Here is a 22,557-nt window from a genome sequence, read left to right as displayed (position 1 = left end):
TGATTCGAGCTTGCAAAGTGATATATGTGATCTTTGGAGCTAGTTCGACGGAAACAAGAAAAGCTGTGTGTGTGTGTTTGTCACAAGAACGCGCAGGAAGGTGGTACCAGTGAGGTTAGGTTCAGCTTAGTGAGGCACATGGTTAAACATTAAAAATGGGAAAACCTGGTAAGTTTGTTCAGTAGTCGCCGTAACTCCGTAAGTACTAAGGGACTGTGACGATGGTGTCTAAAAACACAGTAATCTCTTATAATTATGTGATCCTTATCTGTATATGAATTTGCCGGTCGGTTCATAATTTTCGCTGAGAAGGAATACATTTCTGTACACAAATCGCTTATGTATTTTGTTCATTAAAATATCTGGCTCACTTTTACTTCCCGTACACTCGCTCTGAACTGTTGGAAATACTGTAAAAAGTGAAGAAGACTGTACCAGCACATACCCAGCAAAATAATTTAGAATAAGTTCACAGATTGAATACAACATTACAATATGAAGGCATTATGAAAGCGTAAGTTCATGCGCTTCTTCCTATGTAATCTTCACCCTGTCGATATATCAGAGATGCTATTCAGTCATAGAAGGTACAAGGGTAATGTGAGTAGTTCCCACATTAAATTAGTCTAAGTTGTATTAAATGTACACAGTTTTATTTGTTAGAGCCTGTAGTGCCTCATAGTTCATAAATGGGAAGTATATTGCACAGTTTGCTTGCTTGGGCCTTAATTATTATTATTACTTTAGAAGTAATTATAAATCCTGTATACTGAAAAGTCTGAAACATAAATGTGTAATACATGGAGCGGGGATAGTTCAGTCTGTATAGCAACGGGCTGCAGGTTGGATGATGGCTGGGGTCCAATTCTGGCAGGGACAAGAGATTTTCCTCTGCTCCACAGTGTCCAGGCTCATTCTGGAGCCCATCCAGCCTTATAGCTAATGGTTACTGGAGGCTCTTTCTCCCAGGGTAAGTGGCTGGGGCATGAAGCTGACAGCTTGCTTCCATTTAGTTCCAAGGTAAGGCTGTGACATAGCTCAGGCCACAAGTCACTGACTTCCCTTCTCTGTGGTCTGGGTTCAATCCCAGGTAAGGTGGACAAAGTGGCACGGGGGCAAATTTTCTTTGAGTACTTCAGTTTCCCCTGCAAATTCTCATTCCATTGACTGCTCCACACTCATCATCTGTCATCTTGGGCTGGTATACAATAGGCTAAATAGTGGCCAACATACCAAGTGAACTCAGTCTCACCACCCAAAGAAACTAGTGGAGTTATGCCTCCACTTCCCAATACATCTTCATGGCATGGTACCTAACACATTGCTGACCAGTTGCATGATATCATGCTTTTCGCTTTTAAGCGTGGCGGACTGGTCGTATGATATCATGATTTTATGACATGTTAGGTTGTAACATCCTATACCTTACTCTGGCGCCACACAGCTGGATGACTACTGGGTAATAAGACTCCGGAATGTTTGCTTAGTAGGCAGTAACTTGACCTCACTGTTTTGGTTCCCCACTCCAAAGGAAAATGATCTTTGTCCCTTCGAGCTGTTATCTACCAGGCAGTAAGTTAGTAGTTCAATTTGGATCAAGGACGAACGCGGTTGAAGACCACGCGATCTCTCGGAGAAAAAGAAATATCTGACTTGTTCTCTGATGAGCTATCTGATGTGCCTTGTGAGAGGAGTAGTGATAGTGACTCAGACAGTGACAGTGACAGTGACAGGGGACAACAAAGAATTGTGGCCACAGACAATAAAAGTTAAAGTAGCTCTGACAGAAATGTGGAGACAGCCACATGGGGAAAAGTAGATAAAACGCCTACTTTGGGACAGTTTACTGGAAATCCGGGGGTGAAACAAATTCCATCGGACCCAATGCAAGAGTCTGAAGTAGCAGAACTGTTTTTTGGAGATAGTTTCTTTGACATGTTATGTCAGGAAACTAGCAGATACTCCAACTCCGTGAACATTATGACAGAAGTTATACAAGATGTTCAAGTGGGTGGATGTCACTTCAACAGAAATGAGAAAATTTGGAATATTTTGGAATAATCTTTCTAATGGGCCATACAAGGAGGGATAATCTGAAAGAGTATTGGTCAACAGATCCATTTTTAGAAATTCCAATTTTCGGCAAACTAATGAGCCATAAGACATATGAGCAAATCTGGTGGTGTTTGCATTTCAATGATAATGAACTGCAACCACAATCAACAAGCAGGCTTTTCAAAATTCAGCCCTTACCGAACTTTTTCGTTCAGAAATTTCAGGCAGTTTATAAGCCAAACGAATCTGTGATTTCTTGGAGGGGAACATATAATATGCGAACATATAATCCTGGGAAACTTACAAAGTATGGCCTACTTGTTCATGTAGTTAGTGAAAGCACTTCAGGCTATATTGGAAATTTAGAAATTTATTCTGGTGATGGCAAAAAATTACAAGAAACCCTATCTTGATCAAAATTACCATGTCTAACAAGACAGTTATTATAACAGTGTGGTAACTGCAGAATACCTTCTTTTGGGAAAAGAATGTGTTTGTGGAACAATTAGGGTGAACAGAGGACTTCCTCCAGATCTGAAAGAGGAATCTAAATCTTCGAAATGTGGTGAAACCACATTCAGGAGGAAGGGGGATATTCTTCTTCAGTCCTGGAGGGATACTCTTGTTGTGAATATGATTTCCACAGTTCACAATTCGAGCATGGTTGATGTTCAAAGGAGACATGGACAGGTAAAGAAACCTGTTTGTATTTCCGAGTATAATATGTTCATGAAGGGAGCTGATAGAGCCGATCAGTACGTGGCCTATTATTCTCTTCCTTGGAAAACAGTAACGTGAACAAAGAAAGTTGCCTTGTGGCTTATCAATTGTGCCATTTTCAACTCATTTTTGGTTTTCAAAAATCTAAACCCTCATTCAAAATTGAAATACAAGGCATTTCTGCTGAATGTGGCAAAAGCCTGGGCTATAGACCAGATGGTGGCGGCAGAACCGGTGGCAGACACAGACTTAGTGCAACCGGGTCCATCAACTCCCACTGGGAGTACTGGAAAATGCAGAACGGAAAATATAATCTGATAAGTGTAACAGCGAGGTCATCTGAGAGCCTGTACATTGATGAGGCTGTAGGCCAATAAATCTCATACAAAATCCACCCAGATCACAGATACCAGAAATGTTTCCTGTTACAGTGCATCCCTGGCACTTACATGAGAATTCACATTTATTCGTAGAAGTTCCATTTTGGAAGTAGAGGAAACTTGAAGCCTGAAACTTATGGCAGAATATTGTCTTTTTCACTTAGGTATCGTACATGATCACATGTTTCTATGTGTAACATTAATGTAACATTTTGACACAAGGACAAGACCAATCAAATGTTTAATACAGTAACAAGGACCCAGGTATGGTTGCCCAGCATCAAACACATGAGCTCATGTCACAGTAGCTGTTAAATAGCTTATTAGGGCAATATTGAAGATAAATTGTAATGTGTTTGGGCTATTGGTTTGTTGATTATGCCACACAGTTCCTACCACACAGAAATCATACCTTGTCTCTGTTATAAACAGTCAGCTTGTGCTATTTAGGCATGTAATGGCTGTTTTTTCTGAGAAATGTATGGAACATATAAGCACAGTATATGTGCAAAATGCAGAATTGTAATGTTAAAGTAGGTAGTACATATAGGAATAACTGTGCATCTGTGGAATAATCAGTATTGCATAACTTGAATAAGGTCATTCACTTTCACTTTATTTTAAATTCCATAGATCCTTTCAGGTAACGCATGCCATAGGATAAAGAACATGTCAAAATACATAAAAACAATGGAGCCATCAACATGCAATACAGTCACAATACAAAATTTGTACATAAAATATTCAAATATGAACAGATTTATGCAGATACACTCAACTCTCAATTATCCGGGGGCTGATAAACCTGTTTGCGGCTTAACCGGGGCTTTTCTGATTTCACATGGTGAGTTGTAACACTATTTACGCACTAGTGTGAACCGAGCTCTGCATTTTTTGGTCTCGTTATGCTAACACAGTGTCCTAGTGTAGGGGTGAAAGAATTCAAGGATTTGTGGAAAGTTTCAAGGACAGATACACCGCCCCAGTATCGATCTTCAGGTGCATTAGCAAAATGTCAGGGTGTAAAAGGAAGTGTGTTGCGTTAAGTATTCAACAGGAACTTGAAATTATCGATCAGTTGGGAAAAAGAGGTGTAGTTAAACAATTTTTTTTCCCTTGGCACTACAGCCCCAGTGGGCCTAGGCCTACCTCCACGAACTTCTCCGTTCACTTCGGTTTTTCTAGATCTAACACATACAGTTGGACTCCTTGGGCGAGTGATCAGCTCATTGCAAGGCCTCTACCTGTAGACAAGCACAGAAAAACGCGCACAAACATCCATGCCCTGAATGGGATTCGAACCCATGATCCCAGCTTCCGAGCGAGTGAAGACAGTGCATGCCTTAGACCGCTCGGCTACCGTGACCAGCAGTTAAACAATTAGCAATGCAATATGGTATTGGAATGTTAAGTGTGAATATTCGTAAAAAGTGTTGGATGTTGTTGAACACTGTGATTGAAATAACTAATACAAGGTGTGGCAATAAAGAAACCGGATTCATGCTCTAACCCCTTTATTAAAAAAAAATCAGACAGTCGAAATGTTATCCCCTTCAATGTAGTCCCCTCCCCGATCCCTACACCGCTCCATGCGAATTTTCCACTGTTGGAAGCAGTGCTGCAGGTCATCTTGTGTTATGCTCTTCAAGAGTTGCGTCGCTTTTGCTTTCACTGCATCCACGGACTCGAACCTGGTCCCTTTCAGCGCAGACTTGATTTTTGGGAAGAGAAAAAAGTCGCACGGTGCTAGGTCCGGAGAATACGGTGGATGTTCCATCACTGGAATGTTGTTTTTTGCCAAATACCTCTTCACAGATAGCGCGTTGTGTGCTGGCGCGTTGTCGTGATGAAGAACCCATGAGGCATTCTTCCACATGTCTGGTCTCCTTCGTCGCACACGTTCACGGAGGTACGTCAAAACATTTTTATAATAAACCTGATTGACAGTCTGACCTTCAGGCACCCAATCAATGTAGATTACCCCCCGGATATCGAAAAAAACAATCATCATTGCTTTGAATTTGGACTTGCTCATGCGCGCTTTCTTCTTCCTAGGGGATTTGGGGCTCTTCCAATGCATGGATTGTCGCTTAGTCTCTGGATCATATTGAAGAATCCAAGTTTCGTCACACGTAATTACGTTTTGGAAGAAATCAGGATCATTTTCAATGTTTTCAAGAGTGTCAACACAGCAATTCACTCGATGTTCCTTTTGCTGGGGGGTAAGGATTTTTGGCACCACTTTAGCACACACCTTTTTCATGCCCAGATCGTCGTGCAAAATCTGTCTAACACTTTCCTTATTGATGTTCGTAAGTTCAGAAATTGCTCGAATGCTCAGTCGACGATCTCTTCGAACAATTCTAGCGACCTTCTCCACATTCTCTGGAGTTTTCGCAGTGGGAGGACGGCCCGATTTTGGATCGTTCCCGACGTTTTTCCTACCCTCCATAAACTTCTTAAACCACTCGAAAACTTGCGTGCGAGATAGACACTGATCACCATATACTTCTGTCAACAAATTGTAAGTTTCAGTGGCAGATTTTCCAAGTTTTGTGAGGAATTTGATGTTAGCACGTTGTTCTGCATTAGCACTCAGCATTATTCCGACGGAGCTCAGAAACACGATCCGCTTCTAACAATGGTCGCGGCCAGACTAACCGATGCACGTGAATGAAACTTTGTGTGACGGTAGAGGGAAGTCCAAGGGTCAATGCCCTACCCTCCTCTTCGTCAATGACGTGGCCGGAAATGAGTCATAAAAGTAATCCGGTTTCTTTATTGCCACACTACATACTTCAGTGTAATGTAAAAAAAGTATTAAATAGGCCATTAGATGACATAAACATGAGGTTGAATAAATTCAAATACAGGTAGGCCTATAGTATGATGAAGGTACAGTATTACAGTACTACTTTTAATAAAATTTGTCTTAACCGGGTTTTTGATTGATCGTGATTTCCATCCCCACCATTATCCTGGATAATTGATAGTTGAGTGTATATGATTATCCTTGTCACCATCATAAATTAATACAAAAGACCTGTTCATAATATAGAAGTTTGATTCAATTATTTCCATCACATAACTACAAATACTTAATTTAACAGTCCAAATATAATACATTTCTTCAGGATTTAAAAATTAGAATATGTAATAAAAATTCAGTATATACAATCAGTCATTTCATAGCAAGAACCTTAAAATTTGAAAACTATTAATTAACATATTCCTCTACAGGATAAAAGGAAATGAGCTGTAAGTAAACTATTCAAGACCATCTTAATTGTTTACTGTCATGTGTTATTTAAAACAGATGGTTTATTACAATACCATACTTCCATAAAATGCATACCCTTAAATGCCCAGTGACTAGTCAGTGGCTAATACATCATGTGGAAAATCAGCCTAACAAACCATTCAAGAAAATATCTGGATTACAATCCTTTGTCTTCTTTATATTGAAAGTGTTCGTTTATAATGTAAAAAGAATGATGACATAAAAACCTCTTTAATGTAAATTTAAATTTGACCAAAATCTTTATTGATTGTGGAAGATGATTGAACATTTGAATACCTGTTATATAGGCTCCTTTATCAAATGTTGAAGTATTCACAGTAGGTACATGTAAATTAGCTTTGGATCTAGTTATATATTCATGAATCTCATTAGTAAAGTTAAATAAATATTTATTATTAATTATGCATAAAAGTAATGAATATATACTGTGAATATGACGTCATAATTTCCAATTTCTTGAAAATATCCATGCAAGATTCTCTAGATTTAGTGTTCGTTATGATTCTAATAATTTTCTTTTGCAAGATAAACACTTTCCTGGCATGAGAGGTGCCACCCCAGAAGATTATAACATAACTCATGATGGAGTGTATGCAAGCAAAGTAGATTGGCCTTAGCGTTGAAATGATACAATATGTTTTATATTTCGCAATGCATAGCACACACAGGATAATCTATTGATCACTAGGTCAATATGCTGTTTCATGATGGAGTGTATGCAAGCAAAGTAGATTGGCCTTAGCGTTGAAATGATACAATATGTTTTATATTTCGCAATGCATAGCACACACAGGATAATCTATTGATCACTAGGTCAATATGCTGTTTCTAAGATAATACATAATGAAACCAAGGAACTTAGTTTCTGTTACACTGGATGCTTAGTGGCCTGTTTTTTCATTAGTCATCTAAAAACCTTTAGTAAACGTTTTTGAGAGTCAGAAGAAGTGTCACTCTTCTTTCATGTTTTCCTGTCATGGATGCCAGTAAGAAAGCATGGGCTAAAAATTATTCACATCCTGACTACCCTTAACATGCACACCTATTATTGTGCATCTTATGGTGAAGTTACTGTCTCTTTCCAGTACAGTAGAACTTGGTTATAACGTCATCAAAGGGACCTAAAAATAGTGTCGTTATAAACAAATGTCGTTGTAACCGAAATGGGCACTTCCACGGTAGCCTTATGTTAGTCACGTAAAAATCTACCAAAAACCGAGTTAAAATGTTGCATTTTTTAGTGAAATACGTAGTTAAGTACAGACTAACGTAACATTTGCGTGGAATTGCCCAAATGTGTAATATCAAAGACATATTACAGCGCTTTTCACTGACAATACACACAATATTTCACGAATCACTTTAACTTTCTCTTCAATGCTTAAAACTTTCCTTTTCATTGCCATGTTTTCGCTACTGCACTTCTCTGGGTTTAGGCAGGAACACTATAGGGTAAGTAGACAATGTGAGGTCCTGTTAGACGAGATTCTAGGAAAGGAATGCAGTTAACAACCTGCCGCTTCCTCTTGCACTATTCACGCAGTCCCACCCCACACCCTTGTTTTCGCATAAAACCCACGGTCCTCTTGCAGATCGCGGTCGTATTCTTCCAGGACAGTCACGTCAACAAGTAGAGAAAGTGAGGGTGGGCAGACACATCGAACTTTCCCACGATATCAGAGAAATTCAGGAATGAAAATGACGTTACATACGAGGTTGATGCATTTGTGCATGTCGTACTAAGCAAGGTATAAAAACAGTTGCTTTATGAGGAATTAGTTCGTACCATTGAATATTTGACGCAATAGACAAAGTGTCGCAGAAACCGATGTTGCTATAACCAAGTTTTACTGTATATCCATAGTTTACTGATCATGTAGTTATTATACTGTGTGATTTGTTTCAGGTTTTTCTCCACGTGGTGGTAGTTTTCGTGGTGGGCGTGATAGTGGTGGTGGAGGAAGAGGTGGCTTTGGCAGAAGTCCTGGAGGTCGAGGTGGAGGACGAGGGGGATTTGGTGGCAGGGGCCGTGGAGGAGGTGGGAGAGGAGGAGGAGGAGGACGAGGGCGTGGAGGTGGTAGGAATATTTTTACATCTTGGAACTACTTAAACAGTCTCAATTTTAACTGTACCCTGGCCAAAATTTGAAAAAGTGTTCATGTAAATTGTTCCTAGAGTTAGCAAATAAAATTGTCACAAACAGTTCTTATAACTTTTGTGCTTTGTGACAATCCCTAAAGTATACCATTTTCAGTCTTTATTCTTATTTCTTGTAGGTGGATTTAAAGGCGGCAAGAATGTCATAATTGAGCCTCACCGTCATGAGGGTGTGTTCATTGCAAGAGGCAAGGAGGATGCTCTTGTCACATTAAATATGGTACCAGGAGAAGCTGTCTATGGAGAGAAGAGAATATCAGTGGATGTAAGTAACAATTACAGATATGTAAGACGAGTGATATAATAGTATGTACATATTTTATGTCATGATTTGTAATGGAGATGAACTTTCCAGGAGATCAGAATGCATAACACACCTAATGATTAAATACGAGGGTAAGTCAATAAGTACAATACAAATGGATACAGAACTGAAACAAATAAGAGTACCGATTTGAAAAATGCTTTTATTTCTGAACATATTCTCCCTGTACTTTGAGGCACTTGTCCCATCGTTTCACAAGCCCTTGAAAACCAGCAGCATAAAATTCTTTGGGCTGCTTTTGGAACCAGGCGGTCACTTCCCTTTCTACAGCTTCATCGTCAGGAAAATGTTCAGCCGAAAGATGTTGTTTAAGAGGGCCAAACAAATGGAAGCCGCTTGGAGCAAGGTTGGGGCTGTACGGAGGATGCTTGAGGACTACCCACTTTAAATTTCGCAGTGTCTCATTTGTCTTGTTAGCAGTATGGGGACGCATGTTGTCATGCAAGAGCAACACGCCTTTGGTGAGGAGTCCTGGTCGCTTCTGTTGAATGGCCTTACGAAGTTTTCTGAGGATGTTACAAAGGAGTCAGCATTTATGGTTTGTCCTTGAGGCTGGAATGCGGTGAGCAGTATGCCTTTGTGATCCCAGAAAACTGAGCATCACTTTCCTGGAGGATGGTGTCACCTTAAACTTTTCTTTGGCAGTGCGACGCAGGATGTTTCCACTGCATTGATGCACTCTTTGTCTCGGGCTGGTAATGGTGAACCCAAGACTCATCACCTGTGACAATTCTGGCTAGTGCATCCCCATACTGCCAACAAGACAAATGAGACGCTGTGAAATTTCAAGTGGGAAGTCCTCGAGCATCCTCCATATAGCCCTGACCTTGCTCCAAGCAACTTCCATTTGTTCAGCCCTCTTAAGCATCAGCTTTCGGCTGAACATTTTCCTGACAATGAAGCTGTAGAAAGGGAAGTCACCACCTGGTTCCGACAACAGCCCAGAGAATTTTATGCTGCTGGTTTTCAGGGGCTTGTGAAACGATGGGACAAGTGCCTCAGTGTACAGGGAGATTATGTTGAGAAATAAAAAAGCATTTTTCAAATCAGTACTCTTATTTGTTTCAGTTCTGTATCCATTTGTAACTTACTTATTGACTTACCTATGTATAAACATAACACAAGAATCCTAGCGCATTCCTTCTGTTATAGCATCTTAAGTGAATGAAACTTTTGGATGGTTTGATAAATTTATGCAAGGCCTTCCAGAATAAAATTTTATAAAATCAGTATGACAGTTCTCAAGTTATGAGATCACAACATAAAAATTCATTTTGTTCAGATGTTTTGAAAACCATAACATTTATGTAATAGGACATAAATTACGTTTCATTTTTCTCTATGATTCTCTTTAAGCTTTATTCTGATAAATGTTCGATGAGTTACAGCCAGGATGTGTACAGGAACACATAGGTCATTATGTAAGTGGTCTGTTATTGTGCAGTTTTAACTAAAGCTTACATGTCAGTAAATTTTAATAGAAATCCCCAATGTCAAATCTGTTGAAAATTCACTAAATTTTTGTTTAACTTATGTGCAGTCAGACGTGGCAAAATTAACCAGTCAAGTTCTTTTCCGTGTTGTTATGTCTCCCATGGTGACACATTAAATTCCCCCAGACATTTGAATTTGTCACTGCAGCATTTAATTTTATACTTTTTGCTCCCGTTTTAAAATGCAATATCTCAGTCATGTGTCATTATAAAATTATGGAATAATAAGCACCTGAAAGACCAATTATCAGACAGAAAGATATTGGGTTTTCAGACTTTATCCATCGTCTTGGTTTTAAGATAACTAAGAAAACACGACGTTTTGGAAACTGGATCTGAACTGGATCTCAATCACTGGACCACTGGTCCAGTGATTGAGGCTAGCTCTTTCTAAGGGACCCAACAAATAGGTGTTTTCCCTCACCTGAGGACAGAAACAGATCCAGTTTCTGAAACATCGTGTTTTTCTTAGTTATCTTAAAACCATGACGATGGATAAAGTCCAAAAACACAATATCTCTATGTGTTATACACTATTGTCAGAATCCTATAGTAACTACCAATTATCAGACTTCACATACCTATGTTTTCATTTTTATAGCCATTAAATTAATGTGTATATATACGAGGAGTATTCTGTGTATAATGCCTCCTATTTATTTTAATGAAAACTACAACAGATACAGAAAGCATAATAACATAGTTAAATAGAGCAAGATTTCAGCTACTTACAGTTATTTTCCACATAATCGCTACCATTCATTATGCACTTTTGCCAGCAATGAACAAGAGCTTGTATGCTGCCCCTGTAAAAGTCTGTGCCAGCAGATGCTAGCCACTTTCTTACAGTTGCAATGACAGCATCGTTGTCTGGAAAATGTTGCCCATATAGTCCATATTTCATAGGCCCAAAGAGATGGAAGTCTGAAGGTGCTAAATCGGGGCTATAAGGTGGATGTGGTAGGACAGTCCAGCCAAACTTTGCAGTGTGTGCAATGGTCGCCAAACTGGTATGGGGTCTAGTGTTATCGTGTTGCAAGTGAAAGGTTGTTTGCTTCTATGGCCTGACTCTGGAAATGCAGGCTTTCACCTTAGTCAGCGTCGTCTTGCAGCATTCAGAATTGACAGTCTCACCAGGCTCCAGGAAAGCCAACAAAATCACACCCTGCCTATCCCAAAAGACCATGCGCATACTTTCTCTGCTGATGGCTGTGTTTTGAACTTTTTTCTTGGGGAATCTGCATGTCGCCACTCCATGGACTGTCTTTTGGATTCCGGCTCATAGTGGTGACACGATGTCTCATCTCCAGTGACGATGCTGTCCAGAAACTTGTCACCTTCAGCCTCTGACTGGTGCAACAGGTCCTGACAGACTTCCATTCGATGAGTTTTGTGGTCCTGTGTAAGCATCTGTGGGACCCACCTGGAATAAACTTTGCAATAATCCAGCTTCCCCAACATCATTTCCAATCCATTACAGCCGATATTAAGCCGTGCACACAGTTCCCTGGTCGTTATCTGCCAATCTGTATGGATGAGCTGATCGAGGCGCTGTTCATCATGAGGAGTGGCAGCTGAGCAGGAACGTGCAGGGCATTTCTTATCGTGCACTTCACTTTCGCCACTGTTGAAACACACTACCCACTGCCTCACTGTGCTGACATCCACTGTATCATCTCCGTACACCTTTAGAAAGCATCGATGGATGTCATTGGGTGAAATTTGTTTGGCAGTAAGAAATTCAGTAACACATCTCTGTTTCGTACGCACTTCTGTGTCAGACACCATTTTGGTAGACTGCTCTGCTGTTGCTATCTGTCACACCACAACCAAACTAACAGTACATTGGCGGGAAGGTTCAACCTTTACTACAACGCCACCAACATCCAGCTCAGACATCACATATTAACACAAAAAAGTAGGAGGCATTATATACGGAATGCCCTTCAAATATTTAGTAAAATTAAGTACTTTTGGCTTTATTCTCAAAAAACCTGCTACTGTCGCCACTGACTTTCATTTCCATTCGGCCTACATGATATCACATGTATGCCTGAGTCATTCACATTCAATATATGCAGTCCTGAGCAGCGTGTGGCATTTAAAAATAAAACACTATCACAGTAGTCTGCTGACAAATCTGACTTGCAAAAACACACATTGCCAGTTTGGTTTATTGCAACACTCTGGATCCCTCATTGATAAACAGAGTTTCTTATTGCCATGTGGGCAAGCTTAAAGCTAGTGTGGATGAATGAACTGAACTGTTCATCCAAACAACACTACAAAAGTGTTATCTTTTACAGACTGAAATAATCACAAAATTGATTATACTACTAGAAACATTGCTGCAACTCAAGTGACAGATACTGTGAATACTTTATAATTATGTAGTTTTCAATACCAGCCCAGTGGTGGGTCCTAGATTTCAGTTTTAGATTAGGCATATTTTCTAAAAATTTTTGGGTATACCAATTTGTTTCTATGGCTATTGCTTCTGCAATGTCCAGTGTACAAAACAACTCAAGATATTCCAGGGGGTTATTGGGGTCTTTGAAATTAACATTTATGCCAAGCTTGCCAGTAAATGGAAAATGTGGCTGCTCAGCACCTGAATTTGCCCATGCGTCAGGTTGCATGCTGCTGTTGTCACTGACATTTTCTGCTTAATCAGAGCTGACACTTTGTTCACCGCCTAATGAAATTTTCACATTTATTTCATTATCACTACTATATTCATTCTCTGAAATACCACTATATTCATTATCTTGTAACAGTTCATAAAACTACACGCATCTTCTTGCTAGGGCCTGCCATAATGTTTAGTCAAAAGAACTTGAACCCAGGACTTTATCAAGCAATCAACAACTTCCTCTCACATTCCGAAGTAGCTAGAACATCTTGCGAGCACAACATACAAGTTACCATTGCTGACTGGCATTATATCTGCAACAGAGTAGTTAGAAACATGCATGATGTCTATAGACATCATAACTGCTTGACTGGTTGATAAGCACATTCATTTAAGACCTTTGTACCAATAATGTATAGGCCTTCTGTAGTGCTGGTCATGAATTCGAAGACAGAACTCTTGCCTGTGTTTATTACACATTGGTTTAGACTGGTCGTGTGCCTATTATAACCATCGACTTCTTCATGCAAAAAAAAACTGTAGTTGAAATAATTTTCATAAAAATCTATCCCCACACACACACATACACAGAGATTATGCACTGTATTCACACAAGTAAGAGTTTACCATCCAAGGACAAGGCCGTGTGTATATATGTTTTTCATGGTAAGAGGTTTGTAGCCCCTTGTTTGGACTGTCATACTGGAGCAGCATCCCATTTCCACTGTCTGCAGCTGTGTATTCAGTACTCATATATTCTTAGCTACAGTTGTCTCTTGTTTTCAACCTGAGGATGTCCAATGTTGTGGTGACAAGGAACTGGCTTAATGTGGTCAACGTGAACTGGATTCATTGAGCTCAGAATAGGGTTCAGTGATGTGCTCTATTTTACCATGGTGTTGTATTATTTGGGGTCCCTAATAGTTGAGAATCTGGAGTCAACATAGTGATGGGCTGTGGACTGGATGGTTGGATTCAATTCCTGGCAAGGGCAAGAGATTTTTCTGTACTCCACAGCATGAAGACTGATTCTGGGGTCCATCCATTTTCCTATCTGATGGATACTGGGGGCTCTTTCCTCTGGAGTGGTGTAAAGCTGACCACTCACCTCCATCTAGTGTCGAGGTCAAGAATGGCGGAGCTCTATGTCCACTTCCCCATGCTTCTCATAGCATGGCACTTATAAGTGCAGGGACAATACCTTTTTACCTGTAATAGCTGAATATATCTTTGCCAGTTGAGTAATTGTCACCTTTTTAAGAAAGGCCATGTACTGTGTTGAATATGCACATGTTCCAAATTTGCTTGCAGGAGGGTGAAAAGAAAATAGAGTATCGTGTATGGAATCCCTTCCGATCAAAATTGGCTGCAGCAATCCTAGGAGGAGTGGACCAGATTTATATGGCACCTGGTAGCAAGGTTCTTTACCTGGGAGCTGCATCTGGAACAACAGTGTCTCATGTGTCTGATGTTGTTGGACCAGTAAGTTGAATACATCAATCTACAAGAAAGAATTCTGTCATCTAACTTCTGTCTATAGAATATTATTCATCTTATAGTCTACATGAGTTTATTTATTTAAAAAAAATGTGTAATTTCAGAATCAGGCAAATCAATTGTCATTAATGTATCTTGTCATCAAATGCAGAAAACATTTCTTAATATAAAAAAGTATTGCAAAAACAAAGTAGAAACATCCAAAATCAGGGATAGTTCTGTTGGCATCCATAAAATTACCCAGATAGCTGTATAGCTACCCATAACTGGATGATTGTCCTGTGTTGTTTAATTAAACTGATTTTATTCACATTCAAGACTATCAATCATTTATTGGAAGTGTAGAATTGTTGTGATCAACAGACAGATTTACATAGTAGTGACACAACAGGATGGAAAACTTGACTATAAAAAGAGTTATACTGAGTTTGTAGAATATGTGTTATAGAGTGAATATGCTTATCATGTTATTTGTATCATATATTATTTTTTCCTTCGTCCTAGGAAGGACTAGTTTATGCTGTGGAGTTCTCGCACAGATCAGGTCGTGATCTGCTTAACATGGCTAAAAAACGGACCAATGTAATCCCTATCATTGAGGATGCCCGTCATCCTCACAAGTACCGGATGCTTGTTGGAATGGTGGATACAGTGTTTGCTGATGTAGCTCAGCCTGATCAGGCTAGAATTGTTGCCCTCAATTCCCAATATTTTCTGAAGAATGGAGGTCATTTTGTAATCTCAATTAAGGTTGGTATATTGTTTTTACGTATGTCACATCCATTGTACGTGAGTTGGCTGTTAGCAGAAAGCTTTCTGACAAGTTTTTCCTCCAATATCCCAAACTTCAAACCTCATTCTAATCTCACTGTAGTACATTCTGAGCATGAAAGTAACTGTGTATGTATTGTAGCATATTGGCCGGTTACTTGGTAGTGACCGCACAATAAGCAGGTTCCTGTGGCAACAAATCCATGTTCAACAATAGAGGAACTGCTGGAAACGGTGTTTTCTACATGGTCTTTGCCAAGGGGTTATCAATTTTACAAGTTTAGAGTTTAGTTCAATTCTTCATTGGACAGTAATGATGTGAGCACAGAACTGAAGAACTCCATTCTTAAGATCTGTTACTGGGAAATGACAAGCAGACTGAGAAGGCCTGGCGTGTGCTGTAGTAATTTGTAATGTGTGAAGGTGAGTGAGTGTTATAGTTGCTTGTAGTTATGATCTCTTAAGTGGTCTGTAAATCCAATCTCCAATCCAAACCCTGTCTATAGTCACTCATACATGTGACAGTACAGGGCTGATAGCACACACCAGTACCGGTAGGGTATGGAGACTGGTAGAATATCAAAGGGGGACGTACAGTAGGTCAACAACTGGTCAAGGTGCATGGGGAAACCCATTATTATTATTATTATTATTGGAGGGGGTGGGTTTCCCCATGCACCTTGACCAGTTGTTGACCTATTGTACGTCCCCCTTTGATATTCTACCAGTCTCCATACCCTACCGGTACTGGTGTGTGCTATCAGCCCTGTACTGTCACATGTATGAGTGACTATAGACAGGGTTTGGATTGGAGATTGGATTTACAGACCACTTAAGAGATCATAACTACAAGCAACTATAACACTCACTAACCTTCACACATTACAAATTACTACAGCACACGCCAAGCCTTCTCAGTCTGCTTGTCATTTCCCAGTAACAGATCTTAAGAATGGAGTTCTTCAGTTCTGTGCTCATACATTATACATTATAATGTATGTGTAAGTGTGTACAAGTATTCCTGGTCTTATATATAAACAACGAATTGGAGAAATATTTCATATTATGTTATGGACATTCACTTTTAAAATGTCCTTCCTTCCCCACTTCAGCAAAACCTTCATGGTGATAAATTTAGGGGCCCAGATTTTTGGACTTCATTTTTATGGCATACTTTGATGTTTTATTAATCATCTCGCCATGCACATTGTAATATGGAGGTTCCACTTCAGATACAGTAGGAGCTTTCTTTCTAAATATCTGGGCACAGCAATACACAGTTGTGTTAAATGTTGCCTCAGCCTTAGCACATAGAGCATTTCAGTTTCCTGCAATGTGATAAACATTGAAAATACATTTTCAGGCCAGCTGCATAGATTCTACTGCTCAACCTGAAGCTGTGTTTGCATCAGAAGTGAAGAAACTGCAGGCAGACAAACTGAAGCCACAGGAGCAAATAACTCTGGAACCATACGAACGAGATCATGCTGTTGTGGTTGGTGTGTATCGGCCACCACCAAAGTCAAAAGGAGGCTGATAGCCATGATTTTTTGGAAGACAAGTGAGCAAATGGTTATACAGTGACAGGTACTTGGACTGGAGGAACATCAGTGACATCCTGCTGTTCGTTTTGTGCTGTTTTACTCTAGAATATAGATGTGTATGCTGTTTGTAGTTTTACTTTAATAAGAAATGTTAAACTAATAACAGAACAATATTATATCCAATTCATTCCAAATGCTGTAATTCTAAATAGTTACAGATATAAATGTTACAGACAACACACCGGTAACGTTCATCTTACCTGAATTACTGTTATCATAAGTTATTTAACTGCTCACGTAATACAGTTTTAATGAAATAACTGCAAAATAACCTGCAGTTGGACTGTCCTCAATGAATTACAACCCATTTCCATAAGATACACTTTAATATAATTTTCCTATTGTGTCTCAATCTCTCCAGTGCCACTTTCTTGTATTTTTCTAAAAAAATTATGTATTTCTTCACTGTGGGTGTACTAAATATCTGGTCTTTCTTAGTCTCTTTAATTTATGAACTGTAATATAAAGTGTGATACCCCAAAAAAAAATGACAGTCTGTACAGTATGTCTTACACCAGTAATAACATTTCATGCAGACACTTGATCCCTTGCAAGGTGAAAAAAAAGCAGAATCCAAGCAATGGATTTGCTATTTCAGAGATGGTGGAATTCAGAATTTTTTAGTAAGGTACAGGGAGATCAAGAAATCATGCACATCACACTAAGCAATTATATTTTGCTGGTTTAATGCACAAACTACAAGGCATACAGCACTTACTATTAATGTTTATAATAACCTTACATCTTAAAATGCAAAATAAATCATGTCTTTACAACATATGCTCAAAATGGCTTCCCTGTTCAGCAATGAATGTGTGAGCACTTTTTACCATGTTTGAGGTCACTTTGTGGAGCACCTGTAAACTGATGCTGTTAATCGCCATTGTAATGTTCCTCTTGAGGTCTTCCTGTGTATGTGGGTTGTTTTTATAGACAATTCCTTTGACTTACCCCTAAAGGAAAAAATCTGCGGGTCACAAATCGGTCGAACACAAGAGCCACAATCCTTTTGAAATGAGAAGGTCACCGAAAAACTCGCGTAAGAACTGCATGGTTTCATTGGGTGTGTGACATGTGGCACCGCCTTGCTGCAACCAACACTCACGTTCATCAACTTCAAGAAGTGCAATAAACTGTGTAATGATGTCTTGGTACACTGGACTGTTCTCTGTTGTTTCAAAGATAATTGGGCCCACTATTCGATGACGTGATACAGCACACCGCACTCCAATTTTCTGACAGTGCAAGGGCTTTTCATGTAACACATGTGGATTTTCAGATGACCAAATCTTATTGTTTTGACTGTTCATGTAGCCACTAAGGTGAAACCATGCTTCGTCAGTGAAGAAAACCTGATCAAACTCTTCAATTCCGCGGTTGCCAACAAATGTCCAAAACTATCTGCAGTACAGTAAGCGTTTTTCTTTATCCAGATCCTTCGGTTCCTGCACGCAGCAAACACGGTGTGTACGAAGGTGTAACTTCTTCATCGCTTTCTGAGCACTTCGTACAAAATCCCTGATTGTGATGATAGTCTCCTCAGGCTTTTGGAAGGGGAACACTGCAACATTTTCTCCATGTCAGTCAGTTTAACCTCAGTCTCCTGGATCTCTTCCTATCTGAAACTGATCCATATTCCTGAAATCAGTTAATTATTCTCGTTATCGTTGAATTGTTAGGAACTGCAGAATCTGGATATTCCTGATGAAACTCGTCTAAGACACGTGCATAAGAATGACTGGCGAAATAATGTTCCACAATGAAAACTTGTTCTTGGTATGACCGATACACGACAGATGGCATTTCTACTCGTTAGTACTCCTGCAGTACCATCTATCAGTAGGAGATATAATTATATTAACTGCAATACAATTTATAACACCTTACCACCATCTGTGAGCTGATTGTCTAGATAGTGTGCAACTCTCAACTCTATGGGCCTTCGTGGCCTGTTACAGGGGTAGCTTTACTTTTTACTTTTACAATTTATGACAACTTTTAGTTTGATGTGTGTGACTTTTTGATCTCTGTAGAAGGGAAATGACTACAATGGTATGGCCATATAAAAAGAATGGATAGTATGAAGAAGAGAGAGTTATTGGCCATCAGGCATACTGATTCATTGGCAAAATTCATATGCACCTTGCAGCCAGCAGTAGTCACAATAAAACACAGAGCCATGAACTGATCAACAAATCTAAGAATCTCCGTGTACAACAGACTGGTACTAGAAACGGATACTAATACACGGTGAAGATGACTAGTAAGCACAATAGAAATGTGCTTTGTCTGTGTTAGACCCACTTATATATTTATCTTCTCACTTACAGACATCTACCATCCTGAATTTTATTTTTTTGCAGTAAATTAATTTTCAAGAAACTTCTCAGTCTACAAATGAAAGCTTCAAATGCATAATTTTATATCATGGCTATCAACTCTAATTTCCAGTAGGAAAGAATATACGAGGGTTGGAACTTTAATAGTGGCAACTATTTATAGATGCATGTTTCGAAGTTTTACTGTCCTTCAATGTAGTCACCGGCATTGTATACAACCCGTCGCCAGCGATGTGGAAGTTGTAGGATACCTTTAGCAGCGCCTGTTGTGTTGATAGTTCGAATGAAGTGGTCTACTACCTGAACAATATCTGGAACAGTTCTAAAGTGAATGCCATGAAGTGGTTCCTTAATCTTAGGAATCAAGTCGAAGTCACAAGGGTTTAAGTCCGGGGAGTATGGTGGATGGTACGGCACTTCCCAGCCCCATCAATCGAACAAATCAGCCACAGCTTGCACTGCATTTGGCTGAGCATTGTCCTGCAAAATGATGGGTGGGTTCTGCAGAAAGTGTCACCGCTGCTTTCTCAAAACTGGTCACAGGTTGTGTTCCAAAAATGAACAGTAATACTGCACATTGATGGTCTGCTGTCAGGGAACAGTATGCGTTAGGATACCACCATCACAGTCATACACAAGAATCACCATAACTTTCACATTGCTGGGGTTCTGACAAACTTTTGATTTTCGTGGTGACCCATAGTGACACCATTCATTCTATTGGCGTTTTATTTGTGGCTTGTACAATTTGGCCCATGTCTCATCCAGCATAATGATACGGCGTAAGAAAGCCTCTCCTTTGTGCTCATAGCACTCAAATTGGTTACGAGCAGGGTCATATTGTAGCCATTTCTGCATTTCTGTCAGATCATGCGGAACCCATCGTGATGCAGTTTTTCTCATTCCCAGGTGTTCCTTCACAATGTGAAGCACAGTCATGTGTGCTAATCCTGTCTCTCGGGCCAGCTCACATATCGTATGGCATCGATCTCTCTCCAGTAACGTGGAAAGAGCATACACTTCTTCACTGACACTAGGACAGACCTGGCTGACACGTCTGCCACATTTTGGCATCTCTCGTTGAAGGCTTTTACCCACCTTGTCACTGTTCTGTATGTACGAGAGGGTACCCAAAAGAAACTGAACTTATTTTTTTTAAACTTATTTATTCAAATTTTAAGCACAAACCTTCAATCCCCTTCAAAGTACTCTCCACTTACACTAATACACTTGTCTAGTCTTTTATTCCATTTTTCAAAACATTGTCTAAATTCATCTTTTGAGATGCTTGACAGTGCCTCCGTTGTTTTTTCCTTTCATGTCTCTTTTCATTCGAGGAAACAAAAAAAAAGTCGCACAGGGCAAGGTCAGGTGAGTATGGAGGGTGAGGAACAGGGGTCATACCATTTTGGTCAAGAATTGTCGTACAGACAGGACTGTGTGAGCAGGGGCATTGTCTTGATGGAAAAACCAGTCACCCGACTGCCACAAATCTGGCCACTGAGCTCCAAGTCACTCCCAACAGCTCCACAACTTCTTCAATGGTCCGTCGTCGATCTTCCTTGATGATTTCACGAATTTTTTCAACATTTTCATGTGTTCGGGCCGTGGAAGGACGACCAGAACGAGGTTTGTCATCAATTGACATTTCACCATTTGTGAAATGGGAAAACCGCTCAAACACTTGAGTTTTCCCCCATAGCATCATCCTTGTACGCCTTTTTTAACATTTCAAGAGTTTCTGTTCCGCTTTTCCCGAGCAAAAAGCAAGAATTTCACCGCCACACGCTGTTCACAAAAATCAGCCATTGCAAAAATGACGATTACACAAAACAGTTGTCACTATAAACTCTGCCGAAACTAGTCCTTACCTTCTGAAGCAACTGTAGTCGGCTTATCGACTCACGAATGTTAGCTCTATGCGTTCATAGCGGCAAAATGCGGTACTACAAAAGCTCTGCCCACAAAAAAATTAGTTCGGTTTCTTTTGGGTACCCCATCGTATGCATACAGCACTTGTACCAGTGGATTCTTGGTTGATTTTTAGTTTTCTTATTACTTTGTATACTATGATTGCTTTTGGCTTTGTTTTTGTGGTGCTAGCCACAGTTCCCAACCACCACGAATAAAACTGCCCACTTGTCCATTCCACGTGAGTTGATTCCAGTCTCTTGCTTGTAACAATAAAGCCTCTGTCCTTGACCCAACCAAGAATGTCTTGGCTAACCAAATGGTCTTCCTGCCCCCTGTCAAGTATCAGTACTCCATTAACTGTACAGCTTTCCATCGATAAAACTGCTGGTTCATAAATTACCATGAATGTTTCTTTTGATGTTGCAAATGTCATCTCATTTTTAGCCTACAGGTACTCCAATTTATGTGAGAACTGAATTCCAAAAGTAGTTACAGAGGATGAAATCACAGAAATCAAACACAATAGCCCCATAAGAATCAATGTGTCTGAAGTCTGCTAAGTATCAGAGTATACTTGGCATTATTTCAGCAGTCTTCTGCAGTACAGTACATCCTTTTTTTAATCTATAAAATGCGCATTTCATTTCAATATGAATAAATTGTGCCTATAATTATTTACTTTAAAAAATGGTGGGAGCTTGCCCATCTTTGAATAGTCTATGCATCACTCCCATCACAGTTATTACAGGTAACATGGTATGTTTTTTTAAATAGAATCGCATAAAGTGAGACTGTGGAGGATGAAGGGAGTATCTTCTATAATCTTTTTGTTTCTGTACCTAAGTGTGTACTTGAGACAAACTGAACAAGACACAGAAATCAATGTTATACTGTTTGAAGCAGTAACCTGTAAATGTTCAATGTGGACTCTATCCTTACCACATCAAACAATATGTGAACTAGTCCTATGCTTTGTGTAAGGTATCAGTGGACAAGACAGCTAGATGAATCCTGTCTTTGAGTTCCTGAAGATTGTGTAAGATTTGAGGCTTTCACGGCGGTGACTATGAAGAAAGCAGTCTTCTGGGATTTGGCATCGTGTATATGTGGTGTTAACCGACGTTTCGGAGGAACGTATCGCCTCCATCTTCAGGGTAGAAGAAAAAATATAAGAATTCTGCAAGCAGAGAGACCGTGAGAACTGAGAACCGGTTCTCACAGTCTCTCCGCTTGCAGAATTCTTATATTTTTTCTTCTACCCTGAAGATGGAGGCGATACATTCCTCCGAAACGTCGGTTAACACCACATATACACGATGTCAAATCCCAGAAGACTGCTTTCTTCCTGAAGATTGTTTCGCAAAACTTG

At 39.7% G+C, this 22,557-nt stretch overlaps 1 protein-coding gene across 2 annotated transcripts; it reads left to right on the top strand.

Annotated features, from left to right (window-relative positions):
* The first annotated feature begins 34 nt into the window (after positions 1–34).
* On the top strand, positions 35–17,372 carry LOC111861645 (rRNA 2'-O-methyltransferase fibrillarin). 2 transcript variants are annotated; one of them, XM_023846380.2, is made up of 6 exons: positions 35–168; positions 8,363–8,530; positions 8,733–8,878; positions 14,375–14,545; positions 15,065–15,310; positions 16,695–17,372. In XM_023846380.2, exons 1-6 carry the CDS (start codon positions 156–158, stop codon positions 16,866–16,868), a joined length of 918 nt encoding a protein of 305 aa, XP_023702148.1. In that variant the 5' UTR covers positions 35–155; the 3' UTR covers positions 16,869–17,372. The 2 variants fall into 2 exon arrangements, with proteins under 2 accessions (XP_023702148.1, XP_023702147.1); XM_023846379.2 differs by having other exon boundaries at positions 8,363–8,533.
* The last annotated feature ends 5,185 nt before the right edge of the window (positions 17,373–22,557 follow it).

The sequence above is a fragment of the Cryptotermes secundus genome, unplaced genomic scaffold, assembly GCF_002891405.2.
Source record: "Cryptotermes secundus unplaced genomic scaffold, Csec_1.0 scaffold43, whole genome shotgun sequence".
NCBI lineage: Eukaryota > Metazoa > Arthropoda > Insecta > Blattodea > Kalotermitidae > Cryptotermes > Cryptotermes secundus.
This window is presented reverse-complemented; position numbering and strand designations above follow the sequence as displayed.